Source organism: Thunnus maccoyii, chromosome 3 (assembly GCF_910596095.1).
Source record: "Thunnus maccoyii chromosome 3, fThuMac1.1, whole genome shotgun sequence".
NCBI lineage: Eukaryota > Metazoa > Chordata > Actinopteri > Scombriformes > Scombridae > Thunnus > Thunnus maccoyii.
The window spans coordinates 26,694,094-26,718,078 of NC_056535.1; the positions used below are offsets into that span (position 1 = coordinate 26,694,094).

At 39.7% G+C, this 23,985-nt stretch overlaps 1 protein-coding gene across 1 annotated transcript; it reads left to right on the top strand.

Annotated features, from left to right (window-relative positions):
* Positions 1-769: 769 nt before the first annotated feature.
* On the top strand, positions 770-23,620 carry slc2a1b (solute carrier family 2 member 1b). The gene is made up of 10 exons (XM_042407110.1): positions 770-1,215; positions 12,356-12,451; positions 16,656-16,816; positions 17,452-17,692; positions 17,823-17,985; positions 18,234-18,421; positions 18,687-18,791; positions 19,148-19,249; positions 19,362-19,565; positions 20,656-23,620. Exons 1-10 carry the CDS (start codon positions 1,201-1,203, stop codon positions 20,854-20,856), a joined length of 1,476 nt encoding a protein of 491 aa, XP_042263044.1. The 5' UTR covers positions 770-1,200; the 3' UTR covers positions 20,857-23,620.
* Positions 23,621-23,985: the final 365 nt, after the last annotated feature.

Here is a 23,985-nt window from a genome sequence, read left to right on the forward strand (position 1 = left end):
CAATACATGCTGAATAAGTCATTAAATGGATTTCAGACCACATCCTCTGCAGCCCTTTTCTGGAGGATAAGTGGTCAAACGGTGCAATCAGTCAAAGGGATTTTTCACAACCTGGCAACCCTTATAACAGTTTTATAAAGCATTAGTAATTGATTTTATTACAACTGTTTGTGAAGGATGCCTCATAACAAAGTGGCACCAAAATTACACTGTGATAGAGGGTTTCATCCATATTGTCCACCCCGACACTTGCACGTTGGAAAGTGAAATACAAGAATAATCACACATATACAATACTTTCAATTGTACATATAAAGTATGAACATATATTTATGTCCATGTTTATGTAAAAACAGCATGTATAGTATATGTATAGTGCACTAATGACCTCTTCATCATGTTGTGTGGTCTCATTCTTTGAGTGAAAATGTCATTTTTATCCAAAAAAATTAAAAAAAAATAAATAAATCTGGCTTTATATTGAGAAAATCACGTGTTTCCACTGTCAGTATCTTAAGAGTTGAAAAAGTGATTCATGACTGAAGAAAATCTTTAAACAAACTGTGACTTTTAGTTCATTTGCATTATAATATATTTTTAAATTGAATGGCACTTATTGCTCAGTGATTTAAGAGGGTTTTTTCCCCTGAAGTTGCCTTTCCTCCGTCAGCCAGCAGTGCTGTATTAATCATACAGAAGCTTTGTCATTGGCTGAAAGGAAGGATGGGCTTCCAGGGACACACCCCACAAAATTGCGTCAGAACGACGAATATATGCTGTATGTCCACAAGGACTAGTTTTCATAAAGCTAGACAGGCGGTACCTACTACCACATCAGCAGCGGTTAGAAAACTACATCCTGGACGACTTTTCACATCCATGAGGCTGTGAATTAAAGCTGCAGGAGCTCTGAAATATAACGACAAAGGACAGAGAAAGAAGAGAGAGAAAGACAGAAACAGATCCGACCTCCAAGTGAGGCTTTTTGTTTTTAAAAAACAAAAAGCCACTTTATAGTGACTTCCTTAAAGAAAACAAACACTCGACTGAAGTTTTGAAGTCATTTCAACGGAGCAAAAAACTCTTTAAGATGACTGCCTTCTGAACGGGACCACCGGGAGACCCCGAGGAAGTTCTTGCATCGCCTTTCAACTAACACGAAGACAAAGAAGAGCAGATATTTGCCTTGACAGTGCAGCCATGGACTCAGGAAAGGTATTTATAACTGTGACTCACAAACAAGCTTTTGAAATCCTGTCAAACCTGTCAGGTTTTTTGCTGTCAAAGTCTGTACGTGTGTGCGTGTGTTTCTACTAACCAACGAGTTCATCGAGTTCACTTTTTAACCATGAGGCACTTCCACATGTGGCATGACGGAGCGTCAGCAGCAACGATACAGCTGATATTAATCAAATCTGTTGCGTCGTTATTATTCAGTAATGTTTCTGACTCTCAGCTGCCATTTAATATAGTTTTAATTGACATTATCGTACTTTTTTTGGCGCCAGTTTACCTCCTTTACGTGAAGGGCTAGGCGATATGGACAAAAACAAATATCACGATACTTTTGACCAAATATCACGATATCGTTATCGCGACAGTAATGTGGGGATGACTGTTGGTGCTTTCACAAAAGATTTACACCATGAGATTTTTGGTAAGTTCAGAAAATTACATCAGCAATTACATCAGCAGTTATTAAAACCAGGAAAAGATGACACTTACGTAGTGTCACGATATTACGATATCCAAAATCTAAGACGATATCTAGTCTCATATCACAATATCGATATATCAATATATTGCAAAGTCGTACTTAACGTTATATTTTAGTATTCCAGTGTGTGATTGCACTTATTACAAAATATATCCATATACTCTCTACATAAGAATCAATAGTTTTTCTGTTAAATTTTAACTTTCTTCTAGTTTTATTGTAAAGTTTTCTTGTGTGTGTGTGTGTGTGTGTGTGTTTCTATGTGTGTTTGGGGGGTATTATGCAGTATTATGTCACTGTAGACTGTAGTTTAAGGCTTAGTGACTAAAGTTTGTCATGAGCTATTCATACCCCGCAGTCTTTTATAACTGTGCCTTAGGCTAAGACCAGTGATGGATCTATTCAGTATTCAGACCGTTTACTTAAGTTAAAGTCGCAATGCAACAACTCCATTACAAATAATGTATTGCTTCGGGACAAAAGGAGATATTTGAGCACATCATTGTAGGTTTTAGGAAACAGTGATGGACACTTTTCACTCTTTTGGGGCATTTTATTGACCAATTGATTAGTTGATTACATATTAAGTAGCAGGTAATTGAAATAATCAAAGTAAAGTACAAACAAGTTCTCAGAGGCCAAGGTGATGTTCTTAAATGTTGTGTTTTTGTCTGACCAAGCATCCAAAATCCAAAGATATTCAATTTAAAATGAAAAGAAACTGAGAAAAGCAGCAAATCCTCACATTTGAGAGAATGGAGCCCCCAAATGACAAATGACTTCAACTATTTATCAAGGATTTTTTGTGAATTGACTCATTGATTAACAGTTTAAGTCTGTGTTTTTTAGTTTTGGACGGACAAAGCAAGACATTTGGAAACATCATCATGGGCTCTGAGAACTCATGAGAGTTACTAGTCGCTGTTTTCTGACATTTTATTAGACTCACTGATTGATTAATCACAAAAATAAAGGTTAGTTGCGGTCATAAATGCAATTCTGAGTATCAAAGAAACACAATTAAACCATTATTGTTTTACTAGTGCATCCAAACTCGATCTACAGTAGATAGTTGCTCTACAGGCGAGGTATCAGTGTTGTACTGTACTGTGTCTTTTTTTATAGACCGTGATGCTCATTGCTCAGAAAGTAAATGTGACTTATCTGGTATCTGATAATACTGTCTCTGTTTTAGTGCTTGTGGTCTCTGTTACATACACAGACCTACAGTACAATTCGGCACGTACACTAAAAGACGTCACTCTTCTTTCTCCCTCTACTTCCTCATTAGTGTAAGTTAAGCCTAGTAGAGCAGTGCAGTGCAGCTCAGTCTGACACAGTGGTCAGAAAATGTTTCCCTAGCTGTTGTTATTTTATCCCTGCACATGCATGTTGTGCTGGGTGGGTTTGCTGTGTGGACGTGATGGGAATGGTCCTCTCTGTTCCCAGTTTCCACTGTGACACCAACACAACAGATATCCAGAGAGAGTGAGAGTCCACCGAGGGAATACGCAGTAGCCGACCCTGCGGTGTCAAAAAGCCTTGACTCTTTCCTTCCCAGGATGTTTGCCTCGCCCCCCTCTTTTATGTTTTGTTGCTTCCAGTGTTGCTAGCAGTGCTGTGTGTAGTTAAACAGCAGTTGAGCACAGGCTAATAAACATCTTAGGGGTCAGAATTTTCATACCTGGCTCGTGCACGGTGTTGCCTAGGTGTGTGCAGATGAAGTCAAGTATGCGGAAACTGCAGCAAGTGATGCCGGTTCACAGGAAAGGATAACATACTGTTGGAAGTTGTAGAACTAGTTAGAAGTAATAATTATTCAGGGAAGTGAAAATGCTTTTGTTTAATAAAGTGTTTGTATTAAAACCTGCCCAAGCAACTATTGTTTTGGTAGAGGTGTGGTCCTGTTCTCAGAGAACAGGCTTGGTCCATGTTTATGAACTGTGCAGTTGTTTCAGCTATAGAAGCACAGACTTACAGATTTTAATTTCTTACTTTTCACTCACATTTCAATTCAATTCTCTCAGTGCTGCTGTAGTCTAATTATAGTGATGTTGTTTACCCTAATCACACAGCTTCTGCACCAAAACATGACGTTAATGATGTCTAACTTCACATTCCTAGCCATCTCGAAGAGCTTAATTCTGAACAAACGGCTTTGTTTTGTGCTGAAAACTCACCCCGGCCCTCTTATGTTCCTCGACAAAGAGTAAAAATGGTAATTGGGGTCAAGCATACAGTTGACCTGGTGTGTTTAGAATGAGACAAGCCTCCAAATATCTGCTTCCTGACAGACTTGACAGCCCAGGTATTTTGATTAGAGTCCAGAGCCAACGACCAGCCTCACATTGTACAGACCTAATTGCACAGGCTTAATTCCTCTCCATCCACTGCTTTTCAGCCATCTGCCAACTCCTGCCCTCCTTAAGACAGTCCTCTAGATTTACTTTCATCTGCATGACTAGCTCCCTTCAGTATATCTTATAGTGTGACTGTCAGCCGTGCTCTAATGAGGCATAATGAGGCTTTGCTGCAAAAGTTGGGATTAAGAGATCTAGCGGGGTTTTAATTGAAATGAACAAGCAAGAGTGCATGTTTAATTCACTTTCTTAGCAAACCCGATGGCTTGGTGCATACTGTACTGCTCACTGTTCACATGGAGGAGATGCAGGGACAGCTAGTACCCCCCCCCCCCTCCCATGAACCACCAGCTGCCAGATTTCATAAATCAGAGCTGATGAGGGGTTTAACGTCTGTGTTCGACCTTTAAATCTTTGGCCTCACCTCTGACTTTCACACATCCGTTTATTTTCATTGATGGTGGTGTATAATCAGTTTGAACTTGTCTGTTACATTTGGCTTTTACTGCATTATGTGACCTGTGCACTGAGAACCTAAGTATCCAAAAATAGTATTGATAGATTAGACTGCTGGGGATTTATTACATGTGGAATCAGAGCTGCAGCTACAGTTTATTTTTATGATTAATGAATTGCTTGGCCTCAAAACACCTGGAAACTGAAAAATGCATCTGAATATCAGTGAAAGAATGTCTAGCGCTCAAGGTGACGTCATCAGCTGTCTTGTTTTGTTCTAAGCAACTGTCTAAAACCCCCAAATATTCAATTTATTATAATGTAACACAAGGAAAAACTGTCAATTCTCCCATTTTGTTAGCTTTAAATTGTGTGTTGCAAACTGCTATATAAATAAAGGTATTATTATACTATTATTTGAGAAGCTGAAGTGTCAAATATTTGGCGTTTTCTTATTGTAAAATGACTTAAACAACTATTCTATTATCTGTTGATCGATTAAATGATTGATTAATCATTGCAGCTTCATGTGAAATATACTTTGTTGACCTGTCAAAGTGTAAACCACATTATATATTCATACGGTTTGGCCACTATGTCACATTGGATCAAAGCCCAGTGCTCTTCCTGGGTGCTCGGTGCTAACAGACACAGACGGAGCACTCACTGTTGCTGCTGCTCCAAGGAGGGAGGGGTTACTGCTATTTGCTAACAGCTGAGTGGACATTTCCATTTGAACAACCCAGAAAAAAAACAGAGATGGAGTCATTCTTTAATCTAATAATTATGCAATTATTACACACTTTACCTCTAACTCGGTGTGTCTACTACCATGATAGCTATGTACGTGTATTTTGTACTCTCCCTCCCTGTAAATGTTCTGCTGTTGATGATGACAATCTTGTTTATCCTGTCTCTTACCTCAATGAAAAATGTCACTCACCACAGTCCTATTGTTTGTATTTGCAACACTAGCCTTCTAAACAAAGAGACAACTGAAAATACATTTTTATCTGATTACACTGCAACAGGCTGGAATGTCACTGGCCCTGGCGGATTAGCATTAAACACTTTCCAGTCGTCTTTACTAATGTTGTATACAGCACATACAGATAATCTCTCTAAGGCCAATAGAGAATGCTTAAGGTCAAACACGCAAAAAAGATAAGCTGTGTTCTTATTGTTCTACGTTGTTTGAATAATAAGTAAAAAGTATGTTTTCATAGGCAAACCTGCCCATCCCTCCTACATTATTCATCTGGGTTTTTTTTCCATAGAGATCAGCCTTTAGAAGAAGGCAGGATGCAAAATTAACTTCTTTTTGTCTACCAGTCAAATGGCTAGTGAAGGTTCAAATTTTACCAGCCACTCTATAGATTACCATTGCTTTTTAGCTGGTGAGTGAAGCAAATCTACCCAGCACTTGCATATTTTACCAGGATTTGGCTGGTAGCCTGTGCTAATTTTGTGCCCTGAAAGAAGCCACAGGCTGCACATTCATTTAAATACAGGATGGCAGGATGGATCTTATCAGAATTATGAAATGAGGTAGATATTCTGTTACAGAAACACAATGCCTTTGTTCTGCTTTGCAGTTCATGCTAATTTCACTTTTTAAACTTCAGTTTATTTACAATGCACATCACCTGAAGCGCAAATGTACAACAGTAACAGAATTGAAGTCAAAAGTTATCAATGTAGAAGTGTTTTATTAATCACATAGCAGTCCCAGGAAAATAATACAAAAAATACAAAAAATGTATAAAATAAAAAGATGTCTTTTTAAAAATACTACATTTAGGCATAGTATTTGGGCCTGAACTTTAATGACAGCAGTGTCCTACAGTCTGACTTGTGCTAATCCAGTGGATTACGTCCATCTCTGCGCCGAAAAAGTTAAAACAAACATTCAAGATGATTTGGAAACTGTCCCCACAACACAGGTCACGATGAGGAGGAATTGGAGCTTAATAGAGCAGAGGGGGGGGGGGGGGGGGGAGTCGGGTGGAGGTGAGGACGAGGCACATATTGGATTCTCCACAGCTGTGTAAGCTGAGACTGAAGAGGTGACGTGTGAAGGGACGTGATGCTCGCTGCGTAGGCCATCACCAAGAATCTGGCTCACTGTGGTTAAGGAGGAACTGAAAGGAGCCGTATTGCAGTCTGCTTCTGCCTTTTTTTTTCTCCTTTTCAATAATTTAACACTGACAGTACTCCTTTAAAGGAAAACCTCTGCGAGTTCAGCAGTGAGTCACAAACTTTGTAGTGTTATAATAAAATGATACAACAGGATCGGCCGTGTAGCTCACAGGAAGAGAGTCATCTACTGATTTTATCAGTTTACTAATATGTGTCATTTAGAAACTACAGCTTCTACATTCGTCCCCTGATGCATCCTGTTGGCTTGAAATTGAGGTGCATTGTGGTTTAGTGTTGAGGTATAGAGTCACCTTATCATCCTTATTTAGATACTTATCTAAATACTTTCCCTTTTTTCAGCCGCTATGCTTTACTTTGAGGAGTAAGAGACACAACTGTAGTGTTTGAGCATACTGCAAGAATAATCCAGCATTACAGACACAAACATGGGGCCAGATAACCACTCACATTTTAGGGAACAACTAATGGTAAATGTATTAAATTATCTAGTGGCTTTAAACAACTACAGTGCACCTAAAAACTATTCTCATCTGTCTTGTTGAAGTTCAAATATTGTAGGTTGTCTTCACTTTAACTTAGACTTGCTGTTTGCAGCACCGTGTCTTTCCTGTTGACATTCTTTGTTGTGGCCAAACCCTGTCATTTTCTTGAAAGAAGACATTTACCGCAACCTCCTTGTGTTTTTAAAAGATTAACGTCACCACTCTGTCAGCTGACTTCGCACGTCAAAGCATAAGTTACCATTTCCTGGTGGTTCTCTAGGTTCTCTGTGTTGAAGCGGAAGTAGATGTGATTTACTGAAAGAAAGAGTCACATTCAATAACTGAACATGTACTTTTAGGGTTAGTGATCAGAGCAGGGTCATGTTTGTTGAATCTCATCGATCAATTTTCTGTTTAAAAGAGGTTTTAGATGTTGGATGGGGCTCAGCTTAAACATAAATACTGGAAAGATGGTTTACATATTAGCTGATATGGTTGCGTAATATCCTAATTTGGACAAAAGAGCTCTTCTAATTCACTCCGTCATTATCAGTAATCCAATAAAGGTTTCTAGAGAAGGAATAGTATTGTAGAGTGTGGGCTGGTTTGTTAATATTTGCACATTTTCCCATCTTTCTACCTGTATCATGTATCAAATGACTTTGTTCACTATCAGTCTTTGTTGGCTGTGTTAGTGTTTACCCAATAAGAGAAGTGAGTCTGTGGTGCCAAGCAACCAAAGCTATTACCAACAGCCAACCTGCATCACATGGTTTACTTTTCACATGCAAAGAGGTTGGATTTGCATGCTGGTTTATCAAAAAATCTGAAGCATTTAAATAAAGTAAAGTCATGAGAGGAGAGAAGGGTTATAACCTTCAACACACCAGGTGCTGATGCAGTATGTCAAATGCTTAAATTAACCTCTGATATCGTGTTAAAAGATACTTAATTTTTTTAAACATCAAGGCTTCAAAATTTGATGTATTTAGTCAGAAAAAAAAAGCACCGATGGAAATTAGCACCAACATCCAATCAAATCCGGTTTGGGTTCGTCTGTTGTATCCACGCCCAACCAGAGTTTTTCTTTTTTTTACATTTCTAATCGGAAGGTAAAATAGTGAAAATGTGAACAAATTCCTAAGCGACATTTTGCATTTTCTATCCGGCCTGTTTGTTGTTGTCAGTTTTCCATTTTTAATGTTCTAAGAGAGTCAATTCCTACTTCTGTAATCAGATTCAAGGGTACACGTGTAGATTAGCATGGTAGTGTGACCGTTAGCGAGGTTGTGAACGCCTAGCTATGCCATTATATGTAAGTAAACGAATACAAAAGCTCCATTCAGAAATGTAAACACGATTGAAAGCTGCTGCTGAGTGAAACGTGGCACGGCGATCACCAAAGGTAGTGTACTGCCAAAGGTAGCGTGTCCTTACCTCTGTGCCTTATTTTATCTTCCTTGTTTGGCTTTGTTTTCTTTTGTAAAGCACTTTGTAACATTGTTAAGAAAAGTGGGATATAGATAAAGTTTGGTATTATTATTATTATAAAGGTCGTCCTTAATGCACAAGAGGAGGACTGGCCATCAGTGGTTAATTCGAGGCTGTGATCATAAAATTGTTTTTTGGGTGTGACATCAATGTTTCCCCAGAGAGGAAGTGCATTCAAAAGAAGAGCAGGGGAGGTTTGGCTGATATCCATGATATGACACTAGAATAAATGTTAACAGTAGAACATTTAGATTTCCTGTAATAGTAGATGAAAGCCTATTTATCACATTTTAAAGAAAATTTTTAATGAAAAATGTTTCTAAACATTTTGATTGCAACATGTTGGACTTAAACTTCTGAACAGTAAACGGTATGTATGCCCTGAGGCCAGGCTGAGGGAGGTCTCCTAGTATGTAGGTTAAAGGTAAAGATGTCACAAAGAAGTGAATTCACACTGCCATCCCCACGTTGACAGCAGCTGGATTCAAACATCCACATTTAAGGGAGTATTAGCAATAGCAAATAACTCCAGCTTTTTTCCCCAGAGACAGTAAAACTCAAACAGACTCCAGCGAAGGCTTTTCCCAGAGACACAGGATTTCTTTGTAAAAAAAGTCAAAAACAGATGGTAGTTCATTGAAACCTTGTGTTGTTTCTTGTTCATGTCCAATCAGTGACAGAATGACATCAGATCTGGTTGGTCTACCCGTCGGTAACGTGGCTCCTTTAAGAGCCCGGCCCACAACGCTGAAAAGTGTATGTGTGTGTTTATATACTGTGTCTAAACAGTCCTGTCATGGACTTGCTGACCCTCCTAACAAGAGTCCTTATTGGCTCAGAAGCGTAGGTGGGTCTTTAAGCGTCCATGCCTCTCTTTTTCGACCGAACACGCTGGAGTGACTGCACCCAAAAACACACAGGACTTTTTTTTTTTTTTTCATCTAGCTTGCCTCGTTCTTCATGCAGGGGAGGAATTCTCATAAACAAAACAAAAAAAAAAACCCTTGTAGACTCATGTTACCCAGGCTACCCCTGTCACCAGGAATACTGCTATTTAAAAGAAGCCTGAAGCACTTTTTTTGATATTACAAAGGAGCATGCATAATCCTTTCAAATAGTTTCTAAAGACTATTCTTTTAATGAAATCTGGTGGGGTCGGTTTGCCTTATTTGTCTTCTTCTTTGGAAACTTAAATGGGAATTCCAGTGAATCAGCCTCAGGGTTTTTTAGTCAGAGTTGTCTGACTGAATCTGAATCAGTACTTAAAGTGGCTATGTTCAATATATTTTTTTAATTTTCATCAACAATAAATCACATGTCTACTCGTGTGTGTGTGTGTGTGAAAGAGGTCACTCATACCGATGAACCCCTTCAGCTCAACAGAGTTTTAATGTCTCTTAAGTTATTGTTTTGGTTTTCCATTCCACGAATTTACTTCAATGTCACCGCTCTCATCACCATCGTTTCCAAGCATCAGGCAGCTGTTTTCAGTGAAAGAGTTGGCAAGAAGCTGGTGAACATAATGGAGCATTTAGCAAGTGCAGAGCACTCAGGAGGTGGCATAGACTAAAAACATAGCCAAAAGGAGAGTGAATATTTGGACTTATATTCACCAGGTGGCCAGAAAATAATGCTAATGTTGCTTTATATTTGCTGGATGTGTAACTAGGCAACTGTTTTCTAATCGCCATATCAACCTAAAAGGTAATATTATGTCAATGTTATGTTTACAGCTTGTTTCTGCTGCCCCCAAGACGGCAAAAAAACCCAGTTAATGCAGGTTTAAAAAAATACTGCTACTTATTATAGTTATATTAGGTGCTGCCATGTTTGCAAAGGTGCAAGTGCAATACAGACATAGACTGAACACTGTCTTGCTGAAGGACACATCACCAGGATAAATGTGGGCTGTCGCAGTTTTTTTGTTAATGCATTGATCTAATATCTTGGTGGGTCATAGGACTTCAGGTACTCCTGGGTTTGTGTCCATTCTCACACATGGTCTACAGGTAAAATTAGAAACATAACCGAAAGGATGTAGGTTTGATCTTTGGAAAAATATGTTCTATTTCTGCCCATTTCTCTGCAAGTAAAGAGTCTGCCACAGGATAAAAATCCTTTGTTGCCATATCATAAGAAACTTATCTGATGTGAATCACTGTGGCGAAGTGCTGGTATGAATCACAGGACTTAAAAACAGTCATCACCCTAACACGATGACTGGTGGTGAGATATTACAGATGGAAAAAGTAGTCAACACTATATTTAATTTGAGACCACGTGCACTTTTGGTAGATAAATCTGAAAACGTGGTGTACGTGCAACATCGACTCGCTAGTGTTTCAGGTGATTTCTCCGTCCTCACTGAAACACATATAGTATAAAAGTAACTTAGGATGGATGACAACAAAAAAGGTAAATCATATCTTGGAGCTGTTGTTCTCCTGTCTGAGAGGAGGAAACAGACAGCGACATACTCCACTCTGGTTTATTAACTTCGTGGTATGAGGAAAATCACTTCTAATCTGCCGGGCTTTACCGAGATCACCTCTGTAATAACAGGAAGAGGAACACAGACAATAACATGCTTAGACCTGGGGTCAACCTGGACCTGTTCCAAGAAGCAGGTTTACTTAGTTATCTGGATAAACTCTGCTGAGTTATACTTGGAAGCCCCTCAGATCTGAAACCTGGACTGAGATGCGGGAAGACATGACCTCAGGAAAGTTATCTGGATAACTCAGTAACCCTCCTTCGTGGAACTAGTGTCTGATTGCTTCATTGTTCAAAGATACATCTCTCCACCTCTTCTCTGCTTCTCTTGAGAATACCCCTCTAGGTGTCATGAGACATCTTTTATGTGCAGTCCGATTTCACCGTATTGCATAACATGGCCTGATACCAAACATCTCCAGGATATTTTAGGACATTTCTCACAGAGCATTCATTATACTGGTTATGAACAGGCAGCGAAGGTAAAATTAGATGCTCCTCAACCTGAACATTCTGTTAAAGAGGACATAACATGCACATTTCCATGACTATATTTTTATTCTGGGGCACTACTGGAATATCTTTGCGTGATTTATGGTTTTAAAAACTCCTTATTTGTCTTATACTGGTCCTTTTAAGCAGTTCCTCAGTTCAGCCTCTGATGAAACGGGCTGTTTTAGCTCCTAAAATATGCAAGTGGACAATGCGAACGACGTTAGCAACAAAGGTAAAACAAGCAATCTGATGTCAGTTCAATGGGGAAATACAGGTAACTTTGCAAATGGAGTGTTCAGAGTTTTGGGACTTTGCACATGTTTAATATAGACATCAAACATCACAACAGTATTTAAATGACAGAATATCTCAAAAAGCATGTTATTTTCCTTTTTAAGTCAGATATTTCCAGGGTTGCTGAGGCATACCAGCAAGAGACAAAGTCAGTCAGTGATACAGCAAGACAGTATACGCTGTATTCCAAAAACATTTTGCATCCGTTTGATTTCATTTCATTTTGTAAACTGATCTGCATGGGAATTTGTTGTCAAGAAAAACATATTGTGCAACTGGAAAGATACAAGTTTGATCATATTTGTTTTCACTCATCCTAGCTCTATTGGATGGTTGTATAAAGAACCTGCCAAAATGGTCTCTTCACTGACAACACTTCCTCCTCTTCTCTCTATTCTCCCTTCCAGCAAATAACGTTCCCGTTGATGATGTGCGTCGGAGCAGCTGTGATCGGCTCTCTGCAGTTCGGCTACAACACGGGTGTCATCAATGCCCCTCAGAAGGTGAGATATGTGTCTGTGTGCATATATTTGAAATGATGTATTCAAGCAAGCAAGATGCCAAAAATCTGGAGTCTGTTTATCATTCATGCAATAGATCACAATTTCAGCTAGGCTGATTCCAGCACTTGGTGTTCCTTCCCTTATGGGACTGGAGAACAAGACAGAAAGTAGGAGTCGGGTGGGTTAAAGGGTGAGATAATAATAGCCGCATTCATGCCTGTCAGATCCAAGGACAGTGATTCCTGTGTAAAACAGCGTGTCCATGCCCAAAAATGGGCCTCCACCGACAGGCAGCAGGCTGGGAAAAATCTAGACAAAGAGTTTTGGAGGAAATTAAATGAAGCAGGTAGACAGCCACCTGTCCCCATGATAATGCAAGTTAGTACAAAAAGCCCCCCCCTCTGAAGTAAATCTAAAGTAGGTTTTATTAACAGAGAGGTACACCTAAGAAACTCATTTCCTGGAGTATATCTACACTGTATTGCGTGTCTGCCAGTTTGCGTTGGTCTGAACACACCCTGTGGCAACGCAGCTGTCTGACCACAGGTCACAGGTGTGTCGCCAGACAATCCAGAGCTCTGCCTTTTATTTACCTTTGACATACGCAGCGTTCTCTGGTGCGCTGCTCCTGACTGTCACAGTGATCTACAGTTGCAGCTGTCAGGGCAGCCTGATTTTCATCTGAACCGCTCACCCAATATCATCACACTGTCAAAGCTGTCCTGGACTTTGATGTGAAGGATGCTTTCGTAAAATGAGGGCAGCTTTCATCAGTTGTCTCTGAAAATCGGGGAAAGGTCAAGTGCGTCCCCTCATTTCTTAAAAGTAAAAAAAAGCTGAAATAGACAGAGGAGAGGGTCTGGCTGGAAATATGATCTTTTATTCTTGTTGCGTCATTAAGGGAAAATGAAACAGGAGGTAGTTGTTAAAGAGGGCGTTCAAGGCCTTACGACATTCAGGCAAAAACTGCAATGGTCATGGATTGTGCAAACACAATAGAAGTGTGACTCAGTCGTAACAAAGCCTTTTATTAAGTTATATGAATTAGTTATAGATGTACCAGACTGCAGTCGGTCTAGAGCTGCAGATAATGATGAATTATTTTCACTGATTAATATGCCAATCGTCTCAATTCATTGATTAATTGTTTGCAAGGTGACGTCTTCAAATTCAATATAATTAAATAAAAAGATATTCAGTTAACAATTATATAAACCAGACAAATCATCACATTTAAAGAGGCTGGGAATGTTTGGTATTTGAAATGTAATTAAGACCTACTGATATTTCATAACAATTAATCCGCTGCGTTTCCTCTACAACACTTCAGTTGTTAGCGTAGCAAAGCTTTGCCTCCACCATGAAAACAGCACGTGTTCAGGTTCACGTAGCTCAGCCGAGTGCCCTGTGAGTGGTGAGTGAGGGGCTGCAGATCGAGAGGGAGGAGGTGAATATGCGGCTTGTTACACACTGGGCCAGTGTGAACATGCCCTCCCAGCTCTTTACAACCCCCCCCAAATAGCCTGCTTAGGTCTCTCTCTCACACACACACATACACATAAGTCTGAGCAGTGTCACGTGCAAACGGAACAAGCTGTTACTCAACACAGGCTCTCATAATCCTTTATTACTAATGACCACTTAAGAGGCTATAGTTTTACAAATAAAACTTTCATACAGCAACAACACTTGAGATTATCGCCAGCGTCTCTCTCCCCCCCGTGCGTGATAAAGGCTGCGGTAAAGGCTGCAGTGATGCTGCTGCCGCTGCTGGTGACGCAGGCCCTTGCAATGTGCAAGAGCGTCTCTGATTAGAGACGCTCTTTCAAGGGCCTTGATCCAGCTTGATGTCCCTCCTCCCTCCTGCATATCTGCTGGTTCCACACCGCAAAAACATCCTTATTTGGGAAGTAATTTAATGGAAGGGTTATTATCTTTGTCTTGTTGTTAGTATTAAAATTCTGGAAACAGAATTGGTAGTTAGGGCTTCTCTGCTTCTTCTGAGATCACTTTTTCTGTTGATGAAGTTAGTTTCTATAGGTTTTACTTTTCTTTAGCTTGAAGCTATGAATTCTAACCACTAAAGTGCTGTTGCTGAAGCAGTACACAGCGCTTAAAGCTCTCAGGCACTATGCATGATTTCAGGCATAGAGCAGTTTTAAATTCATGTCATACTTGATTCAATACATTGTACACATTTCCTCCTGGACAACTTTTCAGGCTCACATATCTTTTCTTGCTTTAATCCCTAGTACATATATAAAATACTGTTCATCACTTCCTGTGTGCTAGATTATTTTTGGACCTATTTGAATCCAAGAAGGGTTAGGATTAATTATTTTTGCCACTTGTTCAAAGATGATTGAAGAAAGATAATTTCATCTGTTAAAGTTGTTTTTGTGCGTGCTACGAAGACAGTGCTCACCTTAACGACCTGGCCACAAGCCAGATCAAACAACATATGCTGACAGCCTGACAGCATGAATAGACAGCTTGTTTCATGGTGTGGTTAGAGCCAGCAGGTGGTTTGGACTATATAGGCCAGTCTATTGACAGGAAGACTGCGGAGGAAGCAGAAAATAACATGATTAGATATTCAGGTTTCCGTCTGCCGATCAGTGGTTGTTAAAGTGTCACGTTAGCAATATAGCCTGATAATTATAGCTCCTATACACTGCGAAATGTGGCTTTTTTGACTCTAATCAACAGAAAAACAAAACAGATACACGTGTATTACTCTACAAACAACCGAAACCGCTTCGACCACACTCTGCTTTAGCTAGAGCTGCAACGATTAGTCAATTAGTCGACTGACAGAAATATACCACAATACCACAAATTGTCTGGTTCCAGCTTCTTAAATGTGAGAATGTGGTTTTTCTTGGACATACTGTATGTAACAGTCAATTGAATATCTTCTGGACGGACGGTTGGATGAAACAAGCGAATCGAAGGCATCACTGTGGGCTCTAAGAAATTTCAAAAATGATCAGCAGATTAATCGATGATGAAAATAATCATTAGTTGCAGCCGTACCCCACTTAAATAATTATGTGACTTCTGAAGCCAATTGGCATGGTGTGTTGTATTAAACCTTATGCAAACATTTATTCTATATTTTATATTTGTCAGTAATCTAGGTCACTTTGTAGAGTCACTCTTGTTGATCAGTTAAAAAAAATCCACATTAAATGTACTTTTATTCAATATTGTAAAACAATAAAATATGAACACCTTCACTTTTTATAAGCACTCTGTATTCATGGGAGTTTTTTTTGTCACAGCCTGGCCTTCCTTGCAAATGTGCAAACTCAGAGCTCAGTAAGAGTTCTTCTAAATAAAGCAGATTTTTTATGGGTAGATGTGATGCAGTGAAGGTCAGGGGGTACAGTACAGGGTATGATGACAAACTTGTAATATCACTGAGCAAGGTCTTGTGAGTGTAAGTTGATAGTGGGTTTGACCCAAGTGCTGTGTTCATAACGTCAAAGTGTCATTCTATATGCATCCCTCCACCATGGAAAAGCCCTTGACGAGATGATAGCCTTACTATTCATAACTGGTTGATAAGGACACTGCTGAGCAAAGGCAGAACATGTATTCCATACGACACCACTGAGCTCTAGTGCATTACAAGTTTTGATACTAGGTCAACAGCCAAGTGTTTCAAAACAACTACGGGTGACCTTACACTATCACAGAGGCGTATAACAGAGCCAGAGTTAACATTTGGTAATGAGCGTGGTAATGATGAACAGAGGTGAGGTCAGAGTTACGGGAGGTTGCAGACAGGGTTGTGACCTTTCTGAATCATATGAGAGGTCTCACTGTGATGTTAACAGGCGGAGGTTGTTCTACTTTACCCGTCACTAGGTCGCCAGGGTGTGTTTGTCAACATAGTCATCTGTAATAGGAGCGGGGGAGGGGAACAGAAACTTGACACTTGGCTCAGTCTGGTAAACTTCCTGGTTGCCAGGAAATAGTCATCATCATGCAGTGCTGCCATCTGCTGGCCACATAGAAAAAGCTCAATTATACAAAGCACATCATCTGGCTCTGAAGATCTTATACAAATGTAATGATGACATTAATACTGTGACATAATACCACTACTATAATGATGAATCCTCTTTTTATTCAGGTTGTGCTTGTGTATTTTTACAAAAAAATACATTCAACTTTTTTTCTTCTTCCCCTTTGGCAGATCATCGAGAACTTCATCAATGAGACATGGTTCGAGCGCTACCAGGAGCCCATCACCAAGAGCGCCCTCACAGCTATCTGGTCCATCTCCGTCTCTATCTTCTCCGTCGGTGGCATCTTCGGCTCCTTCTCCGTCGGACTCTTCGTCAACCGCTTTGGAAGGTAAAAAGTAAACAAAAGCCTTGATGGTATTAAAATAGCACATGCCTCGGGCTTTTGTAAAAGAAACAGACCGTGGTGCATCCATATAAGGTGTAGAAAATTAAAGATCACAGCTGAGATGAGTGATTGTTAGAAGGTTTTTAATTCAAAGAGCAGCTGAACGCTCCATTTTTAGCTTGCATATGTGCCAGACACATAATCAAATGATAAATGATTTACTGTGGAAAAATGCTACAAAATGCGCTGTATGTTGTAATGAACACTGTAGATGAGGACCAGGATCAGTTGATAGCTTTATAAAGTGACTTCACATATAATTTTCTAATTTGAAAAAGTGGATTTAGTGTTAAGTTACTTTTTCATAATGTTATGATATTAATTATATATTGATTATAGCCCATATTCTTATTTCTGGTCCACACAAAAAACTAAAAAAAAGTACATAACACAAAACTGTGACAATCACAAGATAAAGATTAAAATAAAGGACATTAGAACTGTATATGAACAAAGAAAGTTAATTCCAAAATATCAACACTTACTATTGTGCTTGAAGGTATAAACACACATTAATGCAAATCTGTACATTTAGGGTTTAACTTAAATGTGCTAAATCTGTTCTCTGCTGCCTATAGGAGGAACTCTATGCTCATGGCCAACGTCCTGGCCTTCGTGGCGGCCGCCCTGATGGGTTTTTCAAGGATGGCGAGTTCCTGGGAAATGTTGATCATCGGTCGTTTTGTGGTGGGCCTCTACTCCGGCCTCTCCACAGGCTTCGTGCCCATGTACGTGGGCGAGGTTTCTCCAACATCCCTACGAGGAGCGCTGGGCACCCTCCACCAGCTGGGTATCGTCCTGGGGATCCTCATCGCACAGGTCGGTGGATAGTAGCTGTATATTTTCATAACACTGTAACATTGTAACAATACAACCTTGTTGATTTTGTGCAGGTTATTTTTTTACAAATGCGTGCATTGTGTGACGTGTGTCTTGGTTTATTTTGTAGGTGTTTGGATTGGAGTCAATCATGGGCAACGCTGAATTGTGGCCGCTCCTCTTGGCCTTCATCTTCCTCCCCGCTTTGTTGCAGTGTGTCCTGCTGCCTCTCTGCCCTGAGAGCCCTCGTTTTCTGCTCATCAACAAAAATGAAGAGAACAAGGCCAAGACTGGTAGGTTCACACACAAAACAAAACACAAAAGAGGTTACAGAGTCTAAAATGTGAAGCTGTTATTGTGAGGTGACATTTTGATAACTGAGATATTTCTATCCTAAAATTCAAAAGGATTCTCAACTTTCAATAGTCATCACAGATTCCAGTGGGCTTCTAAAATGTCCAAAGATGTTAACAAAAAGAAACAAGGTGACAAAGAAAAGCAGAAGTAAAAAAGCAGACACCTTTTTCCTTGCACCCCTCAGTGCTGAAGAAGCTCAGAGGCACCACAGACGTGAGCGCCGACATGCAGGAGATGAAAGAGGAAAGCCGGCAGATGATGAGGGAGAAGAAGGTGACCATCCCCGAACTGTTCCGCTCGACCCTCTACCGCCAGCCCCTACTCATCGCCGTCGTCCTGCAGCTCTCCCAGCAGCTGTCTGGCATCAACGCTGTGAGTTTCCAGGCCCAGACATTATATCATTATCCACTCTGAAAACTGTCATCGAGGTTCTGAAGAAAAGACACCGAAACCAAAGCATCACTTTCGCTGACATGCTTGCTACACGTTCATACACGTTTCACACTACATCACACACAGCTACATTAGAAACAGAGGAAGACATCCTCAACATATCGACATGTCAACTGTGTAAAAAAAATAAATAAAAAAAAGTAAACTCCCTCATGTTTACTCTCTGTGGTTGTCATATTTTTAGGTATTCTACTACTCCACTCGTATCTTTGAGAAAGCCGGAGTTGAGCAGCCGGTCTATGCCACCATCGGAGCCGGTGTCGTTAACACAGCTTTCACTGTGGTGTCGGTGAGTACAGCGTAAACCTTTTACGTTTATAGCAGAATCATCACAGTATAGAAAGGTAAAAGGTGTCAACAGCATCGAGTTATGGCAACATTTTTACCCAGAAATTATAGTTAGTGTGGTAATTTGGTCATTCCTGTGGGATCACTTGGCAGTCAAACAGTGTCAAGTCTCAGCTTTTGTTGCTGCTGCTAAAAATGTAGAAAGCATCTCTTCTCTTGGTGCACTGGAGTGTTTTCCTTTAGGATGAGTCCTCAGAGTTCAGAGTAGCAAATATAGAAGCTTTATTGAGCAGTAAAGGATAGGTTGAATCACTTTCTTATTTTCTTATTCTCCATCTCTTTTTTTTTGTGCTGTAGCTGTTTGTCGTGGAGCGTGCAGGACGCAGGTCTCTGCACCTGCTGGGGCTGCTGGGAATGGCCGGATCTGCCGTCCTGATGACTATTGCCTTGGCTCTGCTGGTAGGTTTCTCCTCAACAAACACATGCTTTGATGTTGTAATTATTCTAAAATAATGACTCGCTGGAGGTAGTTGCCAGAAAATAACCTCATACTTGTGCTTTGTTCTTGTAGGACCAACTCAAATGGATGTCATATTTGAGCATCGTGGCCATTTTCGCCTTCGTCGCATTCTTTGAGATCGGACCGGGTCCCATCCCCTGGTTCATCGTGGCGGAGTTGTTCTCCCAGGGACCCAGGCCTTCAGCCATCGCTGTAGCTGGTTTCTCCAACTGGACTGCCAACTTCATAGTGGGAATGGGCTTCCAGTATGTAGAGGTGAGTGGAAGAATACACTGGATCTTGTATTTGTAACATTTTTTTTAGTACAAGAAGTCACTTCTCTGTGATGGCCACCTCATTTCACACTATAAGTAAAACACACTTTCACTTTGTTATCACACTGTGTTGAATGATTGGTTGATAAGTTGTTCTGTTCCAACTGATTACGGCCGAGAGCCACCAGTTGTGACCAATCAAATTATCCGCTGCTTAATAATGCTTAATATATATAATAATTAATAATAATATATAATATAGTTAGAATTAGACTGTAATAATTAAAAGTGAAAAGTATGGCAGAGGGAAAGAGTGAATGATAATGATTCAATGTGTTGTAAGTAGATGGTGACATTATAATGTGCAACATTACAGTTGGGCCGATAATCTTTAATCCTAAAATAAAATATGTTTTTCCCCTCAGATTACATGTCCTAACACAAATTACACATATAGGCTTTAATTTCAGTTATGACAAATTTCCACCATTTATGATTTTTAAAAGTTAAAAAGTCTTTTTCTCCTGCAAAATCGATCCTCTCTCACGTTTTCATATAGTTCTACAAACGTCAGTCATAATGGTAGTCACCCGCAGTTTTGAAAATCAAAAAATTTGGTTGTGATGCACAAATCTGGCATATCACCAAGACGAAATGGGGCATAATTGTTGAACGTGTGATGGGAAAGCAACTACATTTAACGTACATGCTTGCGATAGTCACACAAGGGAGATGAATCAGTCTACTCTGACCCATTACCATTAAAAACCTTTAAAAAAATTAATTACAAATTGTCCTGGAAAGTTGCTTCAGTCTTCACAGAATTGGAAACAGGCAGCTTGATCATCATAATGATCATACTTGAAATAATTAATTCACAATGCACTAAAGAAGAAGACGACATAGACATGCAAGTAGGAAAAGAGGCTCAGTTCCTTAATACTACTACAGCCTGAAAGTCATCACATTTAATTTAGCTCTCCATAGTATCTGTGAAATCTACATTTTCAATGATATTCATATGATTAAAGGCTGAACCCTGTTAGGACGCCACTAGATAATTGTTTTTCCTCTTTCTCTTCTCTTTACAGGATCTGTGCGGCCCCTACGTGTTCGTGATCTTCACCCTGCTGCTGCTGATGTTCTTCATCTTCACCTACTTCAAGGTGCCAGAGACCAGGGGCCGGACGTTCGACGAGATCGCGGCCGGCTTCCGCCAGACAGCCGCCACCGGAGGCGAAAAGCATTCGCCAGAGGAGCTCAACAGCCTGGGAGCTGACTCTCAGCTCTGAGTGACCGCCTCTTAACTCTCTTAACAAACTCTTTCTCAGACCGAGGCGGAACGAGAAGGGTCTACTAACTAGAAGTAGACAGATCCATTGGTAGAATAATTTTCTCACTGTCACCACATTTCGGGGTCATTACCAAACACAGAGCAGCCCTGTGTGATTCTCCAACATGACGTCTTCTGCTGCTCCTCTCGTGTCACGCAAAGAAACAGAAACTTGATGAGCAATATCACCTGGTGGATGTGGAGAGGGCAGTTGAGGATAGATTTGGAAGGTTTTTTTTTTTTTTTTTTTAAATATTTTAAAGATATTTTAAAGAAGGAAAATGTGTGTCTGCATCAGTCAAACAACCTTTTTTAATAACTTTTTCACTGAATATATTACTGATATGTGCTTATGCTATGTTCTTTGTAGCCTGTTACAATGCAGTTTCTTATTACCTGCCAAAAGAGCGCGGTAGCTATAGAGATCAGCGTCACTGTGCAAAATACTTGTTCTTATTGATCACACTGTAATACTGTATCACTGTAGACTCTTAGCACTGTAGATTCTGCACAGCTCGACTTTGTTTCCCTCCACCAGATGGAGCACCACCCTTTAAAAAAAAAAAAGGTCGCCACTGATAAGGAGTTGTAAGTTGTGTATATGTACCTTTTTTCAGAGAATGTTACTGAGTGTAAACAAACACACTGTGATATGTTGGCGTATTGCTGTGAGGATTTCAATATCCTCAATTAATTTTTTTTAGATTAATGGTAACACGCCACCTATTACACCTATTTGTTACTTATTTACTTATTCTTTTGTCATTTTATTTTTTAGATTTTTCAGCCACAAAGACAAATCAGTTTCAGTGTGTTCCCGATAACGTATCAAGAAATTCATCCGCTATTTATGTATTTTTTTTTCCACCATTCCTCTTTAGCAATACATTCATATCAAAGTGGGTATGTGCAAGAAAGAACAATATCTGTACAGATCAGATACAGAGCAACGACTCGGCAGTGAAGTTGAATAAATAAATCTTTCATCCGTTTTAACATGACACGAAATAAGTAAACGCTCACAATCAGCAGCCACAAAACCAAAATCTGTCTCTCAAAACCAGAACATTGGTGAGTTTAAGTGCCTGTCTAAAACAATCAAGCCTCGTCTGCCTCCATTTCAGCCTTTATCAGTTTGAGTTTCAGGTCAGACCGGCTTGATCCAGACTGAAAGCTTCAATGGAGGATCTTCACTTAAGTATTTCTGAGTTGAGATTATCTGCGGAGCTTCGACAGTCTGGTGAATCGACTTGAGAGCTGTCCGTTTTTTTTTTTTTTTCTCACACAAATGGGAGTTGCTCTGTGACAACTACGGAGAAAAATGAAAGAAGTAAAGAAATAATGGGGACCAAAAATGAATGTCAGTCTCTTTCAAAAGGTTTTTCGTTGTCCTGAAAGTGCTTGTCACTCAAAATCCCAGTATTCCTTGCACACCATTATGTCCATTATCTGTCCTATGAGGTGGACACTTGTTGCTTTTGTGCAAGGCCTGTTTTTTCGCCTCGTGCACTGAATTCTGCAGTAATGTTTAGCTCTCTCTTTCGGTTGTCTGTGCTGTATGGTATACAGTTGCTGGTGAAATCTCACTCCGCCTAGCTGTACAAGTAGCTGTCTATGACTGCTGTATCACTTCGAACCTTTCTTCTCTTTAAAGAAGGTTATCTTTTTAGCAGCACTTTATTATTCACAGTGATATTTCTTTGTTGCTGAAACAAACACCGCTTGTTTCAGCTGTTTTTTTTTGTTCTTTGTACTGAAGAGAGACTGAAGTACTGCTGATGGATTACTTGATGTTTTTGAAATGGGATTGTATCATTTGTTCATATCTTTTTCTTGGTCTTGTATAGAGCACATTTAGTTGTGTGTGTTAACACACAGGTCAGTTGTAAATTAATACGATAATATTCATAGTCTAATGAAGACTTTGATCCAAATCCAACCCTGTTGTCAAAATTCATCATTCCAAAACAGGTTGTTAATTATTGTATATAGTAGATCTTTATAGTATAGTATGTCATATGATGGGTGACCTTCTTGCCTGTCCTGGAAAGCACTGTGACATCCGCTCTGTGCCTTTTTGTGTGGTGTTCACACACATCTTCACCAGCAGAATCACGTAATGGCACCGCCAACACTGCCAATGACAGCAGACAAAATAAAGATGCACTTCCCCACACAGACCGATGTTTGTTGCAAATAGCTGTATTGTAATGTACATACTGTTGATTCATACTTCTGCTTGGGCATTCGATTTCTTAAATCTCCTTATGGCACAGGTCGGTGGTCTAAACACGCAATGTGATGTAAATATGACACACTACAGCCTCACCCCACTCCAAATTATGAATCAAATCTTTTAAAACCTTTTGGATAGATAAATTAATGATTATCACTGTAGTGCTGTACATCTCTATGCATTTAGCTTCCACACTTTTATTCCCTCTTGATTTGATACCCTAAAGATTAGTTGTGGCCTAATAATACTTTAATAACTTTAATTCAGATTTTACATGTAAGGATTGTGTTAATGATATGCATTCGGTAGTGTTTTCTTTTTAGTGCACAGAGCATATTCTAATGTTTGTAATAAAAAAATGATCTGTGTGCATGGTGTCAGAATGTGTTGGAGAAATATAAATTGTGATGGATGATGTCCTGAATGGTTCTATGGTCTTGTGTAAGTGATTTAATGGATGAATAAAAGAAGTCATGCATACAGATGAGATGTTTTTGGATCAATTTGTTGCTTCTGTGAGTTAAACTTGCATTTTAACTGAGTTTTTTTGGCCACATTGTGGCAGCAGAAACAAGCTGTAAACTCAACATTTGACATATTATTGGATTATAAAGTTGATTTGGTGAACTTTTTACACATCCAGCAGGCACACAGCAACACTTGCATTCATTTGGAGTTGTGCTTCTGGCCACCAGATGAATTTAAGTCCAATAATCACTCTTGTTTTTGCTCTGTTTTTGTTCTCCACCAAATCCTGGAGGAAATTTCTGGATATTTAGTAGCGAAATGCTCCACTATGTTCACCAGCTAGTTGCTAACTTTCTATGTCTGCAGTTCGGTGCTGGTTCAGGT